At 51.7% G+C, this 21,714-nt stretch overlaps 7 protein-coding genes across 7 annotated transcripts; 5 read left to right on the plus strand and 2 right to left on the minus strand.

Moving 5' to 3' along the window:
• Positions 1–2,108: 2,108 nt before the first annotated feature.
• Z519_01300 (uncharacterized protein) lies at positions 2,109–2,492 on the plus strand (the record flags this gene model as incomplete). The annotated part of the gene is made up of 1 exon (XM_016759057.1): positions 2,109–2,492. The coding sequence occupies one exon, from the start codon at positions 2,109–2,111 to the stop codon at positions 2,490–2,492; it is 384 nt and encodes a 127-aa protein (XP_016624385.1).
• Positions 2,493–5,685: 3,193 nt separating this feature from the next.
• Z519_01301 (uncharacterized protein) lies at positions 5,686–6,345 on the minus strand (the record flags this gene model as incomplete). Its single annotated transcript, XM_016759058.1, has 1 exon — positions 5,686–6,345. One exon carries the CDS (start codon positions 6,343–6,345, stop codon positions 5,686–5,688), a length of 660 nt encoding a protein of 219 aa, XP_016624386.1.
• Positions 6,346–7,201: 856 nt separating this feature from the next.
• Positions 7,202–8,305, plus strand: Z519_01302 (uncharacterized protein; the record flags this gene model as incomplete). Its single annotated transcript, XM_016759059.1, has 1 exon — positions 7,202–8,305. The coding sequence occupies one exon, from the start codon at positions 7,202–7,204 to the stop codon at positions 8,303–8,305; it is 1,104 nt and encodes a 367-aa protein (XP_016624387.1).
• A 249-nt stretch (positions 8,306–8,554) lies between these two features.
• Z519_01303 (uncharacterized protein) lies at positions 8,555–9,640 on the plus strand (the record flags this gene model as incomplete). The annotated part of the gene is made up of 1 exon (XM_016759060.1): positions 8,555–9,640. One exon carries the CDS (start codon positions 8,555–8,557, stop codon positions 9,638–9,640), a length of 1,086 nt encoding a protein of 361 aa, XP_016624388.1.
• Positions 9,641–10,280: 640 nt separating this feature from the next.
• On the minus strand, positions 10,281–11,740 carry Z519_01304 (uncharacterized protein; the record flags this gene model as incomplete). Its single annotated transcript, XM_016759061.1, has 2 exons — positions 10,281–11,531; positions 11,579–11,740. The coding sequence occupies 2 exons, from the start codon at positions 11,738–11,740 to the stop codon at positions 10,281–10,283; spliced, it is 1,413 nt and encodes a 470-aa protein (XP_016624389.1).
• Positions 11,741–12,228: 488 nt separating this feature from the next.
• Positions 12,229–16,551, plus strand: Z519_01305 (uncharacterized protein; the record flags this gene model as incomplete). The annotated part of the gene is made up of 1 exon (XM_016759062.1): positions 12,229–16,551. One exon carries the CDS (start codon positions 12,229–12,231, stop codon positions 16,549–16,551), a length of 4,323 nt encoding a protein of 1,440 aa, XP_016624390.1.
• Positions 16,552–19,553: 3,002 nt separating this feature from the next.
• Positions 19,554–20,322, plus strand: Z519_01306 (uncharacterized protein; the record flags this gene model as incomplete). Its single annotated transcript, XM_016759063.1, has 3 exons — positions 19,554–19,726; positions 19,777–19,891; positions 20,095–20,322. The coding sequence occupies 3 exons, from the start codon at positions 19,554–19,556 to the stop codon at positions 20,320–20,322; spliced, it is 516 nt and encodes a 171-aa protein (XP_016624391.1).
• Between the last annotated feature and the right edge of the window lie 1,392 nt (positions 20,323–21,714).

Raw genomic sequence — 21,714 nt, forward strand, 5'->3', positions numbered from 1 at the left:
GAAGCCGCTGGGCGCACTCTTCAGGAGAAACATGATGACTGGCAAATAGAAATCGAGGCTGCCAAACCCATGGAAGCCACAGAGATTTGGGCCAGGGGACTGCAATTAGAGGGAAAGACGATAAAACTGAATGTACGGGCTCCTGAACCTCGCATAGGCAGTTCAACGAGACTGCTACCGCTGATGGCTGACATACAACACGAGGGCCAGCTGTGTGAAAATTCGAAATGTTGTGCAACCAGGCGGCCGAAATGGAAATGGTGGCGTCTTATCCAGACTGATTCCAGTCTCACAGCCTCGTTTGACAGGCTGCATTCGGTAAGACACTAATCTCCTCTGGAGTCCGATATACGGGTTTCGGCCCCGTGCCTGGGCGGCCATGCCCTTCAAAATACTGGGAAATAAGGCGCAGCTCCCGAGTCGAACGTGTTTCCTATAAACTCAATTTGCTATCCGAAGTCTCAGCTGGCGTCTGGGGACGATTGTCAACCTTACCACTAACCTATTTCAAAGGACGTGGTGGCTTTGTGGCAGTCCCTGACAACATGGCAGAATCATTGGCTGAAGGCCTTCAAGTGACTGGGAGGCACTACATCGGGAGACCGGATTCGTGACGTCCTGGACGAACAAAGAGCGATGTACTTGTACAACCTATACTGAGCGCACGAAAGAGCCTGAAGGTCAATTGGGGAGGGGGAAGGCTTTGAAATCGACGTTGACATTTTGACACTTTGGAGTTGTTGAGAAGACATGAAGTCCATGCGCTAGGCTCGTTGGCTGTAAACCAGGCCGGGAAGGCTTTAAGGGGGATCGAGAACTGGGTGGTAGTTCTGCGCTAACCCGATCCAGCAGACATGTCCTGGCCAACTCCAGCGTGCGTTCGGGGAGAATAACAAACACCCACTTTCTATTTTCGTCTTTTTGGTACTATCTCTTGTAGACCGCACATCCTCGTCATCATCTCTTTGAAGAAATAATCCATCCTCGTTGAGGGTATGAGTTTCCCGACTGATTGTATGACGTGCTATGGCGAATATAGGTGATCGATGACGCCTCTATTTTCATTCCCCGTTTGGGTGCGGAGGAAGCATCACACAGGGAGGAATACTGGAACAATATATGTAAGGGATATGTGTCCCAGAGCCATCGATGAGAAGAATGAGGTGGAAGTGAATTTGACTATATGAGAAACGGTTTAATCACATCTCAATTCTGTTGAAACCTTTGCTCCAGCCAACTTGTTTTAATTTGCAACATGCCCCATGACATGTAGCCCATGGCACCTTCATCCTCTCTCATCAGTATTCTGCCCGCTACTCTTGCTCCACATGTTACACGGTTGGTATCGTGTCTCCACACGGTGCATGCCGTCGATGCAATCCGGACCAACCCCGTTCAAAATCAGTAGTCTGAACCTCGGCATCAACCTAGGTTTGATTTCCTGAATCGGGCATGTGCGATGGAAGAATCCCTCTTTGCCACACCTGTAGCAGAAAAGACAAACACCTTGCACCTTGTACATGTACCGTTGAACAAGCCGCAATGGGTCTGCCATGATATCTCCCCAGTAGTATCGACAAGGTTTGGCAAGGCCCTTTTTGCACTCCTCGTTCGCTAATATGCTATCCCAAGAAGCGCTGTTACTTCGCTGTGAGAGAAGCAGAATCACATTCATCGCCTCAGAGAGTGTTTCCCGGTATTCGTCAGCTTGTCCTGGCTTCATATGCTCGCGAGCCAAGTAAAGCATGAAAACGCCGTACTCGCTGGAACAGCAGGCTCGCCTCCTTATCGACCATAAACCGCACCTGCATCGAAATCTTTACCAACGGACTTTAAGACATTGTTGAGGAAGTCGTGCAGTAGCCGCTCGTGGGATTGCTTAAGCACCTCTGAAAGAGAGACCTTTTGGGAACGCGTATCGACGGCCAGAGGACCGTGATACATACCTTGAAAGAGGATGTTGGCCTGAACGGAGAGCTGACTCAGCAAATGAGGGTATTTGATGATGTTCGCTAGCGAATCTCGGGGTACATAATATGGAATATTTTGTCGCCAACCAGAATAACTCATCGAGTTGGAAAACCATGGCAACTCCGAGGCACTGTGCGATGTCGAGCCCATATAAGGAGCTAGAGCTTATCCAATTACCGTACACTCTGACGTCCGTCTTGTCCCTCTCCTACTTCTCTAATGCCTTCAAAGCACTGGACAGCGTTGTAGCGACCCAAGGCCGCAGCACCCTCGCAAAATCGTGCATCCGCCAGCTCAGAAAGCTTCAAGAGCCTCAGGCCGTTGCAGTGGTCGAGGTTCTCAATACTGTGGTGGGCAATGTTGCAGAAGTCCAGGACAACCTCTGGATCATTTTCCTTTTAGTTGGATTACTTTGGTGCTTGCCCTCAGTGAACAACGACGAGAGCATTCGAGAAAACATGCCTGATGCAAGATTGATGACTAGGCCCGAGACTCGTATGTCAAGAGCTTCCGCCCCTTGACCGACCTTCAGTATGACATCTCCACCTGGGACGATTTTGACAAGTTTCCTGGCACATTTCGATGACCCAGCGTCTGGTTGTAGAGAGTTGGTCTGTTTGACCCTAAGCTCATGGAGTCTTTGATATCGAGAGTCCGAAGGGGCTGCTATGTCGTGGTACTGAAACAAGATCTCTTTGATGATCACACCAAGTTTGAAGGATGTCGGTAGCTGTCAGCGTGACGATAAAGGGTGGCTTTATAAGAGATGTCGCTAGGCCGTTTGTAGATGGGAACCAACGGCGTGTGAAACAAGTAGCAAGTTCCGAGGCCCTAGATAGAGTTCAATGAGCCTGAGGTTCAAGTGAGCCATCTATCAGAAGTCCGAGATAAAATGAAAATAGGCGTGCAAGCTGGGGTGATGGTAGGCTGAGGTTTATTTGAACTGCATACCATACACGATTTCGGGACGCGCTTCACTATGGCACAGGGAGCGGCTAGAGCATTGTATCCATAGAGAGAATTCACTACTCTGAAGATGCAGCTGCTCATCCGGCGAGGGTGGAAGCGTGCCTGCAACATACCAGCTAAGGTAGTCTCAAATCCTCAACCACCTCCCCTGTTGCATGCATCGCTGATCTGGTAGAGTGACCATATTTCAACTGACAAGAGAAGACTGCCCATGGATTGCAACGTTGCCAAAGAGATGCCCCAGAAGTTTACATCCGTCGTCAGAACTGGAGTCCTCCCAATCAAACCGTGCTCTCGGTCCCAGGATCAGATGTGGGAGCATTCTTTATGGCCCTGATGGCCATTCTTGAAACAGACCGGTGGATGTAGACAGTTTGTTCCATTCTTCGAGAAGCAGTTGAGACAAACCCCTAGGACTTTCCGCTCACTGTCCAGGAGATCTCTTAGGCTGACCTTGATTTGTAGACCGCAATACTTGCAGTTCACTCCCCTCCAATGACCCTGCCATCTCTCACCGTTAGGACCGCCGTCTGGGTGAGGGTTGCCAAGATGCGTTGTTGCAATTTGGCGAATGGACTGCCGGGTACCGCGCCGCGATCTTGGGGACGAAGGTATGTCTATCAAATCAAATTGGAGAAAGAATGTAGCCACGAACGCACCGTATCCTGCTCAGGCCGTCTCGCAGAGGGACTCAGGCTCAAATTCCGTTCCCGACCTGGTTTTCCTGCCGAATCTAGAGTGTATGATGGCGACGGCGCTCCGTAGAAGGTTTTGGATCCGGAATTCGTTGAGAAAAGCTAGAAATCAGTCAGTCGCATTCCTCAAGATAATCAAGGGGCAAGTTACTGTCGATGGAAATGCGTTACGGGCGATAGGAGAAATGGTGGCAGAAAGCCTCGCCCCGTAAGATGGGTTAATTGGACGATCCCCCTGTGCAATATATGTGGCTGTTGCCCGCTAAAACAAGGTCATCCAAGCCAAATATAGCCGCCAAAGTCATGAAATCCTCAATCTCCAAGTTCAGGTATTCGTGGGGCATAGACAACGCCCACGGCATGAGTGCTTCTTTGCAGTTCCACTTGTCCGCAATGACTATGAGCCCTTTCAATATTGTGCCATCCACCAACGCAATTGAATTGTACTGATGGTGGATAATGTAACAGAATGCCAACAAAGACTTTAGGCTCCTCGTCTTTCACCTTGAGGACCTTGGTTGTGCCCTCGATGAACTAGGAATTGAGCATTGCCTTGAACACCTTCGAGGCTAGGCCAAGTACAGACCCTGAGACCTTATAACGTCGAGAGCATCGTCTCGATGTCCAACCTCTAGCGTGACGTCAGCTTCTAGTAGGATCTTGATGACTTTGGGATATCTCGGGGCGGTGAGTCTCATAGACCCTGACGAGTCCATCTCGTCTACTTTCCGCTTCTTGCACTCGCCGCTCGCGGCCGGTGCTGGGGTGTCAGCCATAGTATTGCCAGACATGACTAGGGATGAAATGCAGTGGCGAGGAATTGCAGGAGATATTCCTGGGGGGTCCGTAAGGTGAAGGACAACTAAGGTGATATCGAGAGAGAGGAAAGATGAGTAGCGAGATCGGCAGAGACGAACCTGAGTGTAGCTTAGCAAATCACGGAAAGCGAAGAGGAGAACGGAAGAGTTGCTCACACTCTCACGTCGTTGAATGCACTTTCTGTGCCTGGAAAACTCACTTGTGGCACGGTGTGGGCGAGACCGTGATCATGCAATGCTTTGTGACGACCGCCCATGTTACCCCCAACTGCCGTCTTTACAATCTCAGTCTATCCGAGATCGTCATCCTTCTAAGTTATCCGTCACACCTTACGGCACCGTGGAGGGAACTGGGGGATCCTGCCTCAAGCATTGCAGAGAGGTACCGGGGACCTTTTGCTCGTGCTCAATATATCTGAAAGCAAATCTTCTCTATTGTCCCTATTCGAAAATGAGTTGAGAAATAGAGACTTCAAGAACATGGCACGGCCTTTCCCAGTCTGATCGCAATGATAAGCTCGAGGAGTTCAAGTACCCCCTTCCCGCCTGGCTTGTCAATTCTCGCAGTTTCAGGTTAAATAACTCGAGACGACTCAATCAGATGGTATATTCAGTATCCTGGACTGTGACCACTTTCCTGGTGCCATCGACAGGGATGGCAATACCATCGTGGCAACGACCTTGGGGCTCGACTGATCACCGCACCGAAAAGGTTGAAGTCGACTGGAACTGCGCCCTTGTGAACTCGGAACAGAACATCGCCGTTAGCCACAATCGCGACTAGTCTTGGACCTCACTTCTGCTGCGCCTCGGCTCCTATTTTGTCAGCATTACCATTTCAATCCGCGTAATATTATCAGGGCCCGGACATGTCGCTGTGAGCTGGGGGTAACACAGGCAGGCTGACACAATGAGAAACTGGGTCGAGTGATAGAGCCAACAAGGGCAGATGAAATGTTTTGCACTGCGCCTCGACCAATAAGAAAATCAAGTCCGTCCATACGGCTTGAAGGAAAGATCATAAGGAAAACGAAAGTGGAAATTTGGCTCGAGAAGACAACAAGAAAACGGCACCAACTTAACCTCAACTCCAGCTAGGACCATTCTTCTTTTGCCTCCAGTGTGACACCCTTCACCAACGCCATATGCCCATCATTCTCTTGGGAAGATCACCACCACATTGAGATCAATAAATCGCGACATCTCCAGCATCACACCCATGGCCTCAAGCCTCAAGCCTCAAGCCTCGCCCTCTTGTCGCCGCCATGTTCTTCAACTGCTCCATAGCCCGTGCCCTCGTAACCAGTATCGACCTTGTCATATCCGCTCTCGAAGTTGCGTTCTGTAAGCTTTTGGCCATCGACATTGAAACTCTCTGACTCTCCCATGTCGGCATTAAACATATCTTCCTTCTCCCGCATAACACCTTTGCCCTTCGTGTCTGCACCCTTGCTCACCACATTATATGCTCTTCTTCTCTTGTACCTTCTCCAGCACAGGCATCCGCCAGTCAAAAGGACAAGCAGGACGACGGCGGCAACAACAGCAATTACAACGATGTATTTTGTGGCAAGACCGCTGCTGTGGGATGATGATGATGGTGACGGGGAAGGACTGGTGACGGAAGAACCCAATCCGGCGTTGCTAAGTTTTTCAGCTGCATGTGTGATCTTTTCCGCGTAAATGGTAGTCGTGGTAGAGGGCATGCCGAGGACTGAGCTGACGACATCGTCGGCGACTCCTGCCTGAGCCAACTTGCCCAGAGCATGGGTCATCTTTGGGTTGTTCACGCCGCCCGAGGTGGTTGTCGGGTTGTGTCCATTCGCGAGGTTGGGCACTGCGCTTTTTGCATCTCGGATGCCCAGGAGCAGGCGATCTGGAATGAAGTCCATATTGAGTATTACTTCGAAGGAGGAACACCAAGTTTGGGGCTCTCAAGGTCAACTAAAAGCCAGGTAAAGGGAAGAATGAGTGACTCGGTTCGAAAGTAGAAGGGTGCAAAGGAAAGAGGACTTGACTTGACAGCGAAACCCAGGGCGCCAACGCTTCGCAAAAGGGAATTCCAAAAGATCGTCGCGAGAGCAGCGAAGGGTCGGTATTTCAGAGCGACGGCCCGCGTCCACATGCGAAAGGCATAGCTAGGCACGCGAAGGCGGAGGTCAGTACTGGAGGAGGCAAGAGGAGGTGAGCATAAGCACTTGCATCAAAAACTTCGGCACCTCAGACACGGCTTCATTGGGCGACAGGGTCTTGTAAGCAGAAAGTGCCTGATATAGTAGCAGATGCAGATTGCGCAGGCCCTGGATTGGGCAATTTCGGAATCTCAGCCCCTAGTCGATGTCAGCTTTGCCGTTCAGCTCGAACCGCCCCCATCTGCCAGAGCGAGCCAGGACACCAAGCTTTACACAAGCCTCAATGCTTGGCTGGGGCTTGACCCTACCTGGTAGACGAGATGCTCTACCCCGAATGGGGAATCATGGTGCAATCGGAGCACATGCAGGACGTTTTGAAGCCTTCACTGCTGATTGGAAGGAGGGAGATGAAGCTGAAGAATACGGCGTCCGAGATTGAAGGCTCAATCCGGCTATACTCTAAATGGCGAGACGTGGTCTGAATCAGTCAGCCGCTATCACGTGAAAATACTGACTCGCGTAGAGAAGTTGCAGGGAGTCCAAGATCTGCCTGCACAAGGTCCTGCGCGCCAGCAAGAAGGTGTTCACCCCCGCTCCTCTGCTAGAATCCGTCAAGATGGCTCGTGCCGCTGGAAAGCGAGCCAACAAGTCTGCGGGCAGCTCTACAACCCACACAAAGCCACCTGCGAGCCCAGCCTCCGCGCCTCCCACACCCTTTCAATACGCCCCAGCTTCACTCAGACCCTTCCTTTCGACCCTTCCAACGGACCACATCTACTTAGTTCACCTAGATCATACTCCGCCTAGCCTCAAAAAAAGAGTATTTGCAGTCCCCGTCCTCCTCAACCTGCTCATCACGATCGGACTCTGTGTCCGCCTCTACTATGCCGTTCCAACCTACCTTGAACAAATCATTACAATATTCGGATATGACACTGCGTATAAAATTGACACGGCGACTGCTGGAGTGGGAGAACTCATAAATGCCGTCACTTCACGCACAGTCCTGCTGATGATTGACTATGCCATCTTCGGCTTGATTGGGAGCTGGCCTAAGGAATTTGTCTTTGGCAGCAGGCTATTGAGGTCTGTGGGCCCATGGGAATGGAGGAGGACAATAGGTTTCAGGGACACGGAGATTATTGTTCGGAGAGGCAGAAAATGGGATACACCGTTACTTGTTGGGGACAACCCTGATAAGGCAAAGACCTGGAATTTGGATGAAGAATTGACCATCAAAGTCAAAGTCGATCCCGCCATGCGGACCACATCTCTTGCAAAGACTGGATATCTACTCCTGGACAAAGACTGGGATCTCGATTTCAAGGCGATGCTGGATGCACATAGGCTGGTGGAGAAAGGTGCAATCAAACTCAAAGACCTGGAGAATCTCGCCCTGGTTTACTATGAGAAGCATTGGTTGGTCTGGAAGGTCCATGAAGCGCCAGAAATCATCGCCCATGAACAACAGCAGGACAGCACTGTGGAAAGGTTCAGACGCATTCTTACGGAACTTGGCGCTGAAGCTGTTTTCTTCCGTTGGATTGAGATTGTGCAGTTTGAAACCTCGCAACCTGGAGGGTTTACGGAAGGACGACAGGCTGAAGCGATTCGCGAACTGAGGACTCGCTTGGAGAAGAAAGGAGTGGATTACGCCAAATTCTGGGAGGATATAGGTGGACAGGCTGGTCTTCCCGGTTTTGACGTCCGAAATCAATGACTATCTACGACGATGACAGACAGGGGAATATCCTACTGAAGCCTCGTTTCCTCCGACACGGCTATTGCAGCGATCTGTTGGAGCAAGTGCCCGTGACATCTGACGAGGCTGTGGTGCACAGCCTTGCCGCTTGACACATTGCCCGCTCCTCGCATTTTACCCCGCATTCGATCGAGTGCGACAGAGAAAAGTTTCAATGCCAGCTTTTCTCTCACATCCTAACTCGCTTTCACTTTATCAGCTTCAGGAATGTCCTCACCTAGCATATACCTCGCCGTCATAGGTGTCGGCGGTGTCGGCACCTGTTTTCTGTCACAACTCTCCTCGCTACCCTCTCGTCTGCGCCCCACACTAATCTTTCTCTCCCGCTCCTCGAAACAACTCTACAATACATCTTACTCCCCTGTCTCTCCGTCCGACTTGCAATCATCGCCATCGCAAATCCTCTCCATTCCCGATGAACTTGTCAAATATCTCTCGTCCGCCCCGGGGAAAGTCGTCCTCGTCGACAACACTTCGTCTCAAGATGTCGCGAACGCTTATCCCTCCTTCCTGCGCAAAGGAATAAGTGTAGTGACACCGAACAAGAAGGCCTTCTCCAGCAGCTTACAGCTCTGGAACGATATCTTCTCGGCAGTGGACCAGGCGAATGGACAATCAATGGTCTACCATGAATCCAGCGTGGGTGCAGGCCTTCCCGTGATATCTACGTTGAAAGACCTGGTTGCGACGGGCGACCAAGTCACACGCATTGAAGGTGTATTTTCAGGAACCATGTCGTTCCTGTTCAACTCTTTTGCTCCTGCCGACGGGTCTGGGAAGGGGAAATGGTCGGAGATTGTAAAACAAGCCAAAGAGGCAGGTTACACGGAACCAGACCCCAGGGACGATCTGAACGGGATGGACGTGGCAAGGAAGCTCACCATACTCGCGCGTTTAGCAGGGTTGAAAGTCCAAGGACCGGACTCTTTCCCCGTCCAGAGTCTCATCCCGAAGGAACTAGAGTCTGCGGAATCAAGCGACGAGTTCATGGCGCGTTTACCTGAATTTGACGAGCAGATGGAATCATACAAGTCCCAAGCTGCCGCTCAAAACAAGGTTGTGCGATACGTCGGCTCGGTGGATATGGGCAAGGGAGAAGTGAAGGTGGGATTGGAAATGGTGGAGAAGGGAACACCAATAGCAGGCCTGAGGGGCAGTGACAACTTGATTTGCTTCTATACCAAACGGTATGGCGCGAATCCGTTGGTCATCCAAGGGGCCGGAGCAGGTGGCGAGGTCACCGCCATGGGTGTCACGGCAGATCTGATCAAGGTGGTTGAGCGATTGGGATAACATAGACACAAGAGTGACCAGCCCAAACCGGGAGAGACACGAGGGAGATCCCAAAAAAAGGTTTCTCTCCTCCAAATTTATATATCCACCTTTCCTTCCACACTAGAGCCTGGTCCCTTCGTCCCATGCCTATGCTGAAGGTAATCGGACCACAGTACAACTCTACCTCAATGGGACATCCATGACTCCCACCCACGTCTTGCGCACTTGAAAGGTCTATATAACCCCCCTCCCCCTTCCTTCCATGCTTTCCTGCATCTTTCCTTCTGCATATCCTTATCCCTATTCTTAACCGGTATTGTTATCAATTGCTGTTATCCAACAAGTCAAGAGCTGGGTCTCTTGCATCAGTTTTTGGAACCGCAACATTCGAAAGAAGTTTTCTTCTTTTCTTTTGCGTACTCTCTTTCATCATTGTTCTCTTTGCCTTGTTGCAAAGCTTTGGAGAAGGACAGGAATTAGAAGAGGAGGAGGAACGGCAGGTTCTTTCAGACGTGGGGCTCAGATCTAAGCTCGTTTATTCATTCATTCAAACAGAAAATCGGACGATAGATAATCACATATTGACATGAACGTCATAAGACGAGTCACCGCATTTACCTAGATACTGTACCCTCCGTTTCATCCTTGAGTTGTGCCCTCAGCTTCTGAGGTACCTCTTGACGGCCTCTCCCCATACCACGCCCCTCTTGTAAAAGTGCATTGCGGGCACACTGCCCTCCTTTAAGCCATCAATAGCCTGTGCGAGTTCTTCTCCCTTCCCCTCCTCCTTTATCTGGGCAATCGGGTACAAATATGTCCTGAAGGCAAACACCAGCGCCTTACTTTTCGGCAGTCTGTGGAGCGTCTGCCTTTCGCACCTCAGGAACGTCTTGTCCACGTCGACGTCCTCCAGTTCTTCGACCTCGTCCCCTTCGTGGGCGTGGTTGGTGCCGGGCCCCGCGGCATAGACTTCGGTGTTCGTGGTGACGGCCCAGTTTACGCGGCGCACATACTTGCCGACCTCGAGCCGGGAGAAGAATCGGTCCATCGATGCCTCCAGTTTTTGAGGGTAGCCGGGCACCGGGCCGTGAATTTTGGCGAGCCTGTTGCCGAGTTTCTCGCGCGGGTCGAATCCGCTGGGGCAGCAGCAGACATAGGCCTCGAGGATGTACTTTGCATCACCTTCTGAGCTCTCGCTATTGGTTTCTTTCTTATCGGTGTTTTTGTCTCCTTCCTCGGGAAGGAGGAAGAGGAAGTCTTCGTCGAGTGTCCGGCCAAGTGTCTCTAACAGCATTTTGGTCGACGTCCGAGGCGAGGGTCTCGCGGGAAACAGTGCCTTGGTCACCAGATTCTCCAGCATAAACGTCTTGCCCTCCTCATAATCGGTTTCGTGTAATTTAAACATCTTAGGAAAGCGGAGCGGCAGGTAAGTGCCGAGAAGGAACTGGTAGAGTTCCACGACGGCGGGGCGGATGCGATAATCGTCATTCACGGCAACGACGTGTTCGCCATGCTCGGCCATGACTTTCCGGCGGTAGGCGATGCGGTCGGCGTAGTTCCTGTCCATCACTAGTAACTCCGAAGGATCGAGGTTTTCAAGTGCTGACTTGTCAGATTCGGCTCGTGTAGAGTCAGCCTCTTCTTGTAGGAACAAGAGAAGAGATTTCGCTTGAGAAAATAGAGGAACGCCAACGGCAGGATGCAACGCGAACTCACCCATAGTCAAGTGGTATTTGGGCTTGAAGGGCCGGAAGCGGAGAGGTTCTGTTGCTTCCCAGTCAAAGTCTGGTTGCTCCTCTATAGGAGGGAACTCAGGCGCTTTGAGATAGCGGTTCTCGAAACCAACCTTCTTGGCAGCTTGCTGAGGAGAAGTCAACGACGCTGTCCGCGACGACCAGGGGTGATTGAGCTACAGTGGATTGCTGTGAAGCCGGTGGCAAGGTTCTTGCAACTCACATTCTTGAGTCTCACTTGGTTGATGGCCAAGATGAGGAAGATGGCCAGAAGGATAATGTTGGCATAATTGCCCAGCGTGAACATTGAGGCTGCTTTGATATCGTCCCAGGACCTCCAGTGCCATACCAAGGACGGCTTCTCGATATTTTGGAAGCTGCTCATTGTGGGCCAGGATATCTGTCCCCCTTTCTTATTATTAATATTTTTTTGTTGTTGTTGAGATGACGCCGTAGTAGTGACTTCAGATGACCTCTGATGTCTTGTGACCCGGGATCAAAGGTGAGGGAGGCTCACTTGTCGGGGTCAGGCATTTATATACCGTACGAGTCTCTTATCTGCGTCTCATCCTCTTTGCCCATGAAAGTCGTAGAGATTAGCTCTAGTTTATACCCACCAAGCCGACCATTGCGACGCCCAACGACATAACATACGGAGTACTCCTCTCCATGGCCACAGTAACCGAATCAGGACAAAGCTTCCGATAACCGAAGAGGCTGCTGACTAAGAATTCCATCCATTCACACGACATGCTGCCGCTCAGACGCGGTCTGCATTACGGTTCCGCCTAATGCTCTCTCCGACTCCTTCCCACTCTGCTAGATCTGCCTGGAATTCGAGAAGTTGAAGAGGAGGTGGTGAAGGGGGAGACCATGGCGCTACAAATTTACATTTCTCACACCGGCGGCGTCCTGACCTTCAACGACCCAGTCGCCCGTGTCGACAATCTGCGGTCATGGATCGAAGCCAATGGTGCCATTCCAGCCTCTCGCCAGATCTTGATGACCGCCCGCGGCAAGATTGTCAAGAATCTCAATAACGAACAAGAAGTCTATGTCTACGACAAACAGTTCCTGTCGCCGGACTCCGAGCCTCCCTCTCGGGACGATGTTCAACTCAAACCTCTCTCCGACCCCCCTTCCTATCTCACCGACGAGACCAGCCTCAAAGCATGGCACGAGCTGTTCAATTCCAGGCGGACCTGGGCGCTTGAGGCGTTTGAAATTGCCAGAACAGGTGTGGAGAACATAGAAATTTGTGCGGACGAGGCATCCGTCATTGCCAGATCCATGAAGGTCGCCCTGGACAACCTGCGTAACCATGTTACAAGCCTACAGCAGCGATTCGAGGAGACAAATCAGTGGGCTCAGGGTTATATCCAAGAACATCGTGAGGTCCTCAGGGATTGGCGAGCAAATGTCGATACCCTTGCTGAGCTCCCAGTTCGTGAGGACGTGGTCAAGGTGCTGCGGCGCCCGGCTGAGCCTGATGGCAAGGATGTATCAGCACCTGTCGGCACTCTTTTGGATCTGGTTAACCGAGATAGTCTGCAGACTGCTGCAGAGAGTGTTGAACAGAGCTCGGCCGACTTCGAGAAGAGACTGCGTGAACTGCAGTCTGGCATGGAGAAGCTAAAGCAGGATACAAGTCAGGCCCAGGCTCGCTCGACGCGAGTGCCAGACTTTGACACCAATGCTCTGTTGGACGAGGCTGAGACATTGGCGAAGCGGATAAGCTCAGATTATGAAGATGTCGTCCAGATGCAAGACAACCAGAAATCCGTGGTTGCAGCATCAAGAAAGGCTGCCGTGCATACGCGTGAGTTGTTGCCCGCCATGCACGGTGTCGTGGAAGAAATTATTCAGGCTTCCTTGAGTGCATCCGAAACACGGAAAACTGCGTCAAATGACTGGTATTCTACCCTGCAAATTATTTCCAGTATCCAGTCTCGACTCGCAGAATTACAGTCGGCCATCACGAATTTAGACTTCCACGACAACGACAACTATGCGACTCTCAACCGAATCTTTCAGCTTCCCCTTGTTTATGGCGCTACACTCGTGGAAGCTACACGGAGATCTGAGTGGACTGAGCGGATGCGGGCTGAGGTCGACGTCCTCCACGAAGACCTTTCCCAGCAGACCGAAGAGGAGCAACGACGGCGAAAAAAATGGACCGCTTCCCACAGCGAATTCTTGAACGAGGATATGAATGCCAAAGATGCACTCATCGATCTGAAAGCTACAGCACCACGAAATTCCTGGCCGTTCGTAAGCAGAGACGAAATCTTTGCCTGGGTTGACGACCTGAGGGCTCTCGGCATCAATGAAGCAGTACAGTCTGTCATGCAGCGAATGAAAGATTTGGATGCCCCGGTCCGGAAGCAGAAGGCGAAACCTTTTAAGAACGGGAGTATCCACGATCTCACTCAGAGTGCTGCTCTCCGTAATGGGGATGAAGTCAGAGGTTTACAGGACGAGAAAGCAAGACTCGAGGAGAAACTTCGCGCCTCGGACAGTCGAGTGCGAAAGCTGGAAGATCTCCTGCACCGTCAAAGCCAGCTCAGCCGGCCTGCCAGCGGGATCTTCCAGCCTGGCAGCGCTGCAGACTTTGAACGACAACAAACGCCTTCGCCCAGTGCGCTTCAAAGACACAGCGACTTGTCTCGCAGGTCGTCAGTCTCGCTTCGAAGACTATCCAACAACCAGGATGAAAAGTCCTTGGTGCAGAAAATTGTTGCATTAGAACATCAGATCCAAAAGTTGCAAGAGGAGGCTCATGCGGAACGGCGTTCAAGTACTGAGAGCAGGGACAAAATGCAAGAAGCGGAATTGGTCAAACGAGATCTGATGGCAAACTTTGAAGCTCAGAAGCAAGAATTCGAGGAGGAGCGACAATTGCTGGACGACGAAGTACATCGTCTGAAAGTCAAATTGGAAGAAGCGGAAGAAGAGCTTGATCGTCTCAATGACTCGAGGGATCATCTCCGCTCCGAACAAGATCAAACAACGCTCAACTTACGGAACGAGTTGGAACAACTGAAGAAGGCGTCGGCCGATGATCTCGCGCTGTCAGACCGCAAAGTTGAGTCAGCACGAAAGGAGGCGGCCGCACACCGCGAGCGAGCAGCGACACTCGATCGTCAGCTGCACCAGCTCAAGGAAGAACGGGCAGCCGTACAATCTCAAAATATGGCTCTAGCAAACCAACTGCGCTCAATGGAAGATCAACAGCAGGAATACATTTCGATCCTGCAAGGGGCCCACTCTAACTTATCCCCCGCGGGGTCTCCACCAGATGATCTTCGCCGCCTCGTCAACGCATTGGAAATTCTCTCTGAAGGTGCCGCCATCCATGCTCGGGGTCTCGATGATTCTCTCCAACTCGCTACTGCGGAGAATAAGTCGCTTGAGGAGAAATTGTCAAACGCGGAAAGTCAGATCGAGACCCTTACAGATAAACTCTCTACGGTGGAGACATGCGCAAATGAATTGAGGGAAGACATTGAACAGGAACGTAGCAAGATCTCCGCGCTCAGGACTGAACTTGCGGGCGAGCGCGCAGAGATGCATTCCCTGCGTGAGAAGTTTGCCGCTGGTGAGACTGGCTCTGATGCGCTCCGTCAACAGCTGAAGTCCGAGGAGATTAAAGTTGCTGAGTTAATGGACCGCAAAGCTGAAGATGAGGGTGTCATTCAGCGCCTGAAGCATGAAATTGAGGTTCTAAATCGAGAGGCGGTCAACGCGTCAGAGAAACAGGAGAAATTGCGCAAACACTTTGACAAGAGAGGCGAGAGGGCAAAACAGCTTTCCGAGAGATTGTTCCATCATCACGATCGAATCATCCGCATGCTCGAGCAGTTTGGCTACTACGTCTCGCGGCAAGAAGACACACTGGTAATCCAGCGTGCTAGTAAAGTTAATGCAAGCGCCGTGCTCAGTGGGAACGAGGGGTCGGGACCGGGCACTTCCATGAGGCGGACCATATCCGGTTCAACGCCAGCACAACACTACTCTGACCCGTCAGACCTCGACACCCTATATTGGACGTCCGACAACGACCTCGCGTCCGAATCGACAAAATACTCAGGCTTCCTCTCGGCTCTGTCGCGACTCGATATGGATAGCACTATAGACTTGATCACGAAACGCTACAAGGACGTTGAAACGCTCGCGAAGAAATACCAAAAAGATTCCCGCGCTTACAGAGAACGAACACACCGCTCTCAAGCCGAAGCGCACGATAAAATCGCATATAGGAGCTTCAAGGAAGGGGACCTGGCCTTGTTTCTGCCGACGAGGAATCAAGCTACGAGACCCTGGGCGGCCTTCAACGTCGGTGCACCACATTACTTTTTGAGAGAGCAGGATGCGCATAAGTTGCAGTCGAGGGATTGGTTGCTCGCGCGAATCACGAAGATAGAAGAGAGGGTGGTAGATCTTAGTAGAAGCATGCGTGGCAATACTTCGTCCTCGACGGTGGCTGCAGCAAGTACGGTAGTGGATGATGGTGGGTCAACAAGGAGTGTTGACGACGAGAATCCGTTCGAGTTATCGGATGGGCTGAGGTGGTACATGATTGATGCGCAAGAGGAGAAGTTGGGCGCGCCTGGCACGCCCTCGGTCGGAAAGTCAACCGTGATAGCAAGCAATGTCGAGGTTAAGGGGCACATGGGGTTGGGTAGGAAGGAGCATAAGTCAAGCATGGGCATGGGTGCTGCTGGTGGCAGCAGTGCCACGACGAACATGGTGACCAAGACGCTTACCAAAAGTCTGGATAGTCGGCGGTCGAGTTCGGGGAGCAAAAAGAGCGTGGATCTCAAGGGCAAGCTTCTCGACAGGAGCAGCAGCGTTAAGGACGCGATGCCTTCGTCGAAACTTTCACCTTTGGCACCTATTTCGAGTGATACAGACGTTGAGCCACGACGGCATGCACCACCACATGATGCGAGCAGCAAAGCTGCCGCCATCCCGGAGGACGACGCCCACGCAGATGCAGACAATGAAAATGATGAGGCTGAAACCCAAGATTCAGCGGGCTCGATGACGGCACAAGCGGCGAGTCAAAGTCGAGGCCAAGCTGGAACTGCCAGCGTTCCGAGCATCGTGCGCCGTCCCACCGAGGCGAGCCAGACGGACAGGGAGGATGCGCAGGTCTTTGAAGTGGTGAGGCGAGATCTTCTTCTCGGCCCGTAAACAAGAGGAAAACGCGCAGCGGCTGATGAGACAAATAGAGTGGTGACCTCGCTACGTCTGAGCCTGCCCGCTCAGCCACGATAGGAAGAATCGGTGCCTTTAGAGCTGCGCCGAATGAATCACCTCCATTGGCACAACGGCTGAACAGAAGACCGGGATATGCAGCGCCCACCCCGAGAATCACATCACAATCACCATTGACACCAAAGAATCAGACCGTCACGACGCCCGGGGCGAGTCCAGTGAAGAATCCCTCCGTTGCAGGGGGAGCTGAAACTGTGTCGACTCCGTCGCTGCTGGCGAAGCCGAAGGAGAGACCTTGGGACAAATTGTTCAGCATGGAGTTCAGGTCGTAGTGATAGGATCCGTCCGCAGATATATTTGTGATTGATTCCTGAGCGAGGGAGTTGTGAGGCTGCAGTACGCAGACTGGGTTCGGGTCTCAGGACCTTTGGCACAATTACTTACTTGAGCGAGAGATTGTAAAATGAATATTGACATTCCAAATCAAGGGTGTGTTTGGCGCGCACATCCCCATTCGTGCTGCTTATGCTGTATATCTTGTCGGTCGAGATTTTGTTCTGTTAATGGTATGAATGCGTGGTGAGTGGTATATAGGACTAGGAACTATAGAATACCTCGTACTCGATACAGGGTATGAGACCGAAGACTCCCCAGTGGCCCCTCCATATCTCGAGTCACCAGGCTGCTCTGGGCCTCAAAACCCACTATCGGTTGACGTTTGGGCGGATCATTGAAGCTCACCGGCTGAAACACGAAGGAGGATCGGTCAACAACAAGTACCGAGTACCTTCCCTTCGTCGAAGATACAAAGACGCAACTGCTCATGTGCCACGCTTGCTTGCAAATCTCAATTGTGTTCTCGCATGCATTGACCCTCCTGCTGATGCTGAGATATTGAATTGTAACGCACTCATACCCCCCGCCCAAAACCCCTGGGCAGCAGATGGTCGACTCACATCCGAAGCTCAGGGCCCAATCCTTCAACTTCGCCCTACCAACTCATTATGCCCAACTTGATCACCTCTACTCCAAGCCCGAAGTGGCACCGAGACCCACGTCTCCTGGTCTAGGACAGTTGGCAAGTGTCGGCATTGCTCAGCTTCATCCAGACCAATTTACCTGAACACCAGACGCGAATGGCCTTTTTCTGAACATGATGGCTTGAACGAAGAATCCAGATCCATGACGGCCTTGAGATAGGATGGAACCTGAGTAGCCTGTTCATCTCTGGTCCGCATCTTTCGGTCTTCAGCATCGGCGATCCTCGCTCTTGCAGACTTGGCTGCTAAGAAGCTCTCCAAAAATATGCGCATGGAAACCTCTTCCACATTGCATTCCATTGTAGCGCTCCAGTCATGAATTCCCCTGATTACTTCATCCTTGGATTGGGCCACGTTGGCAGACAGAGTGTGGAGGTCTTGCGAAACTTATCCGAGGTTCGAAGGGCAAGTTGAGCTTCCAACAGAATATACGATCGCTGACGTCGTTGTCTCGGACGGGCTTGTTCCAAGGCCCTCTTTGGCACCGGGTTTGTCATGCTTGTTCCTTTCGGGGCGAGGCTGAACTTGAGATACGCTCTGGCGGAGGACTATAAGTGAACAGCTCGTTGCCTGCTGACATGCTTCGTCCTTTTTGGTAGATCGTCGGGAAGAAGCACAAGAAGGCCCGCCTGACCCGCGCCTGGCAGGCATTAGCAAAAAATACCTTGTTCAATAACTTCATCGGACCCCCCTAGCGATTTGATGGATGTTCAATCTTGGGTTGTCTTTCTCCATGATGAGGCACCATATCAAGATCTCGATAATCAGAGTACCAGATGAGCGGAAGGACGATGGTTTGATACGTACTAATTGGCTAAGACAATCATCCTCCCACTTACACAGGGATTGCTACTTATCCTTGGTTGTTTCAGAGGGCTCGATTTTGCGACCGCAGGCTTCCTTCCTGGCATGAGTCTCGAGTCAAGCTGTTTCGCCACCTCAGTATCCCCTTCGACTATATGATCAAAAGTGTGGAGCCAATACAACCCGAGGAAAAATCAAATCAGATGGCACAGCACCTGCAGTTCACCAGTGACCCAGGAACTACAAGGCAGCAAGTTCGGGAAATCGAGAGTATGGCACGGAGTTATCAACCCAGTCAGCCTTGACCCCTTTTACCAAGAGTTTGAGAGCCAATTCGCTGTATCGACATTGGATAGTCATCTTCTGTCAACAAGGTCTCCTGGCACTGGCTCTCTGGCTCTCTGGCGCCGGCTTTCTGACCCTGGCTGGGAGACCGTTGCGATGTTGTTCGATTGGTCGTTGCTCTTTTGTCGCTGAGGGTTCGAGAATGCGTCGCAAACGCAGCCGCACCCAGAACCCTGATTTAGTATTTTGTTTGCTCACAGTGTGGCCGGATGCGTTCAGCCCATCCATGTTAGCTGCCCGATAGGCTGCTTTACTCGGTACGAGTGAGCTTTGGATTGGGCTTGTATGCCAGGCTTCCCTCAACCATGGACTCGAGCAGGGAGCGGGCATCTTCGCAAGGCTACAGCCTCACACACCTCAAATAAAGATGGGCGATAAACCGCCCTCAGGCCACGACCCTGTTGTCCTTCGCCTTTTCTCTCCACCTCCTTGCGGTTATACGAGCTCACTTTGAACTAATCTTGGATCTCCAGCACGGTCATGGACCAGATCGTCATCGCTCCGCCGTATGATTGTCGGGCTGATCTGCCTCTAGCAGAGAAGTGGGACCGGCTGAAACCCGCCATCGCCTGCCTCTACGTAAAGGAAAATCGCAAAGTCAAGGGGGTTTAGGAGATCATTCGCCACCATTGTGGTTTTGATGCTGGTAGGACTCTGCCAACCATTTTAGCATTGGATTTTCTCAAAGAGGAAAAGCCAACGTTTGTTTGATACAGGATTCATCAACTCAAGTATCATATCAGACAATGGAACTTGAAGAAGAGCATCCCGACATCAGCCAAGACCAAGATGTTTGAGACAAAGGAATCAAGAGCATCGAGAGGAAAGAAAACAGCCTTTGAGTACAAGGGCAAACCTGTTGACAGTAACAAGCTTGCCAGACTGGCTAAAGGTCTGGTGAGCAAGTTTCCGGGCAGGTCAAATGATAAGGCGGCTGTGAGGCCCAAGATCGCGCCCCGAATGTAAGACTCACTGTCATCGCTTCCTGTACCTCATACTGACAAGATCTTAGTTTCATCATGTGGAATATGCCTTATGGAGCCCTAAGGTACTCACAGAGGAGCCCAATCGACCATGTCTCGCCCATTGCCATTGGCTTTACGCCCGCCGGAAAGAGCGACATATTCGTAAGAACACCAGGGATGCCGGGCCCCTTTCGTCCGGCCTCTCAAATGCTTTGAGGAACAAATTGGCCCTGGACAGGGCGTCTATGTTCGTGACAGGGAAGCACAACGAGCTTTTAGTGTCAATGGACGATCCTGAATAAGTGTTGAGTGACTCGCTTCTCGGCTGCGTTTTGCTGACCGCCGTCAGAACGATGTCCACGTAGTTGTATCAATTTTCGCTCTCTGCATACAAGACAGCTAGACACTGGAGAAAGGGCCTGCATGATTGGACTCTGGGCCTTCTGGACTTGAACAAGTATATGGAAAATCTCTCCGTCTCCGCGGCCGGGGCGCCGGGCAGTCCCGGGGCAAGCCCAGATGCCGAACAACATCATGTTCCCGCAAGCCAGTGGCTTGTGGATGGCGTAACCCCAAGCATCGTCTTCAATTGAGATGTTCATGTTCCTGAAATGAGGTACGAGCGTGCGCCAAATGACGACTCTCTGACGACTCTGACGACGACTTCGAAGAACGGAATGACTGGCCAAGGTCCTGGAAGCGGGACAGCTTCATCAAGGAGCTCCGCCGCGGGCTGGAAGGTAATCTCTTCAGCAATGTCGACGCCAATGACCTGCCTATTGCGCTTTCCAGACTCTGGATGAACTCCATAGTTCCAGAGATCAACTTGTCGAGGAAAGTGTTGCTTTCAGTATCATGGGCCGTAACGTCCTCCTAATGTATTCCCTTGTGAGGAAGGCCAAACGCCGTGAGTGAATATCCAGGGCCCGGTTTCCCTTTCATCTTGCAACGGCCTTTCTTTGTGGGTTGTATCCTTGCTGCAATGTCTTTGCTGGACTACTCTATCATCGGGGTACGTTTCCAATAAGGGAAATGTACGTCAACGACCTCAGCCATACTGGGTACCGTCCTGGACAATCTCATGATCGCCATCGTCAAAGGGCATACTGTGTGCCTGGCAATGTCGATGAGAATGAAGCGACAAAAACTTTTCGCCGGTGAAGAAGTTGACATATGTGGAAGGTGGGATGTCGATTCTGACGAGATTAGGGCTCTCTTCGCCAGAAAATCGTCGAGGATCCCCTTCGACTAGAAGCACAAGTTCTGTCACACTTCCGCCTAGGTTATTTGCCACTTTATCGGTCTCATGTTTGGCGCTGAATGGAAGCCTGATGTCAACCACCAAAGCGGTTTGTTCAAGAAGAAGTGCCAGTACTGCAACCAGGGGCTCGCACTGCTGCCAGTCCACACATCGGTAATGGTTGCGAGGAGGAAGACCTCTTCGGCATCACTGTGTGCTTGGTCTGCTTGGTCTCGAAAGGAGCGGAGCCCCTGTTGGACTCAGTGCTGTCAGCGCGGTGCTGTATGGCACAGATCAAATGGTGGGCTGCACTCACGAGATCCTCACGCCGTTGAAGCTGGTCCAGGGTTTACCGCCGGAGCATCGACAGCGGTGGACTCCTGCTCTCGGCATATGCTGGCATTCTGAGTCATGTGTTACGGTCGTTGGTGAGAGCCTGGCTTCCGCTGAGTATTGATTTCTATCTTGTTATCACCGATCCCCAAGGTGACGACGACTGCTACACCGCGAATTGGATGGATGTCGACACAAATGAGACACCGTGGGGATCGACAGCGATATTGTGGTTAACAAAAACCTAGTTGAAGACATCTGATACTGTCCCGGCTGCGGGAACACGAACTATTTCAGCGGGAGCCACCAGCTTCGCGACCTTTGGGCAGCCGTTTATTCGGAGCTGATTCCGTACAGGCGCTTGCGGGACGGTCACAGCTGAGTTTCGCCAAACTTCAACATGGATGAAGTG

The sequence above is a fragment of the Cladophialophora bantiana genome, assembly GCF_000835475.1.
Source record: "Cladophialophora bantiana CBS 173.52 unplaced genomic scaffold supercont1.2, whole genome shotgun sequence".
Classification (NCBI taxonomy): Eukaryota; Fungi; Ascomycota; class Eurotiomycetes; order Chaetothyriales; family Herpotrichiellaceae; genus Cladophialophora; species Cladophialophora bantiana.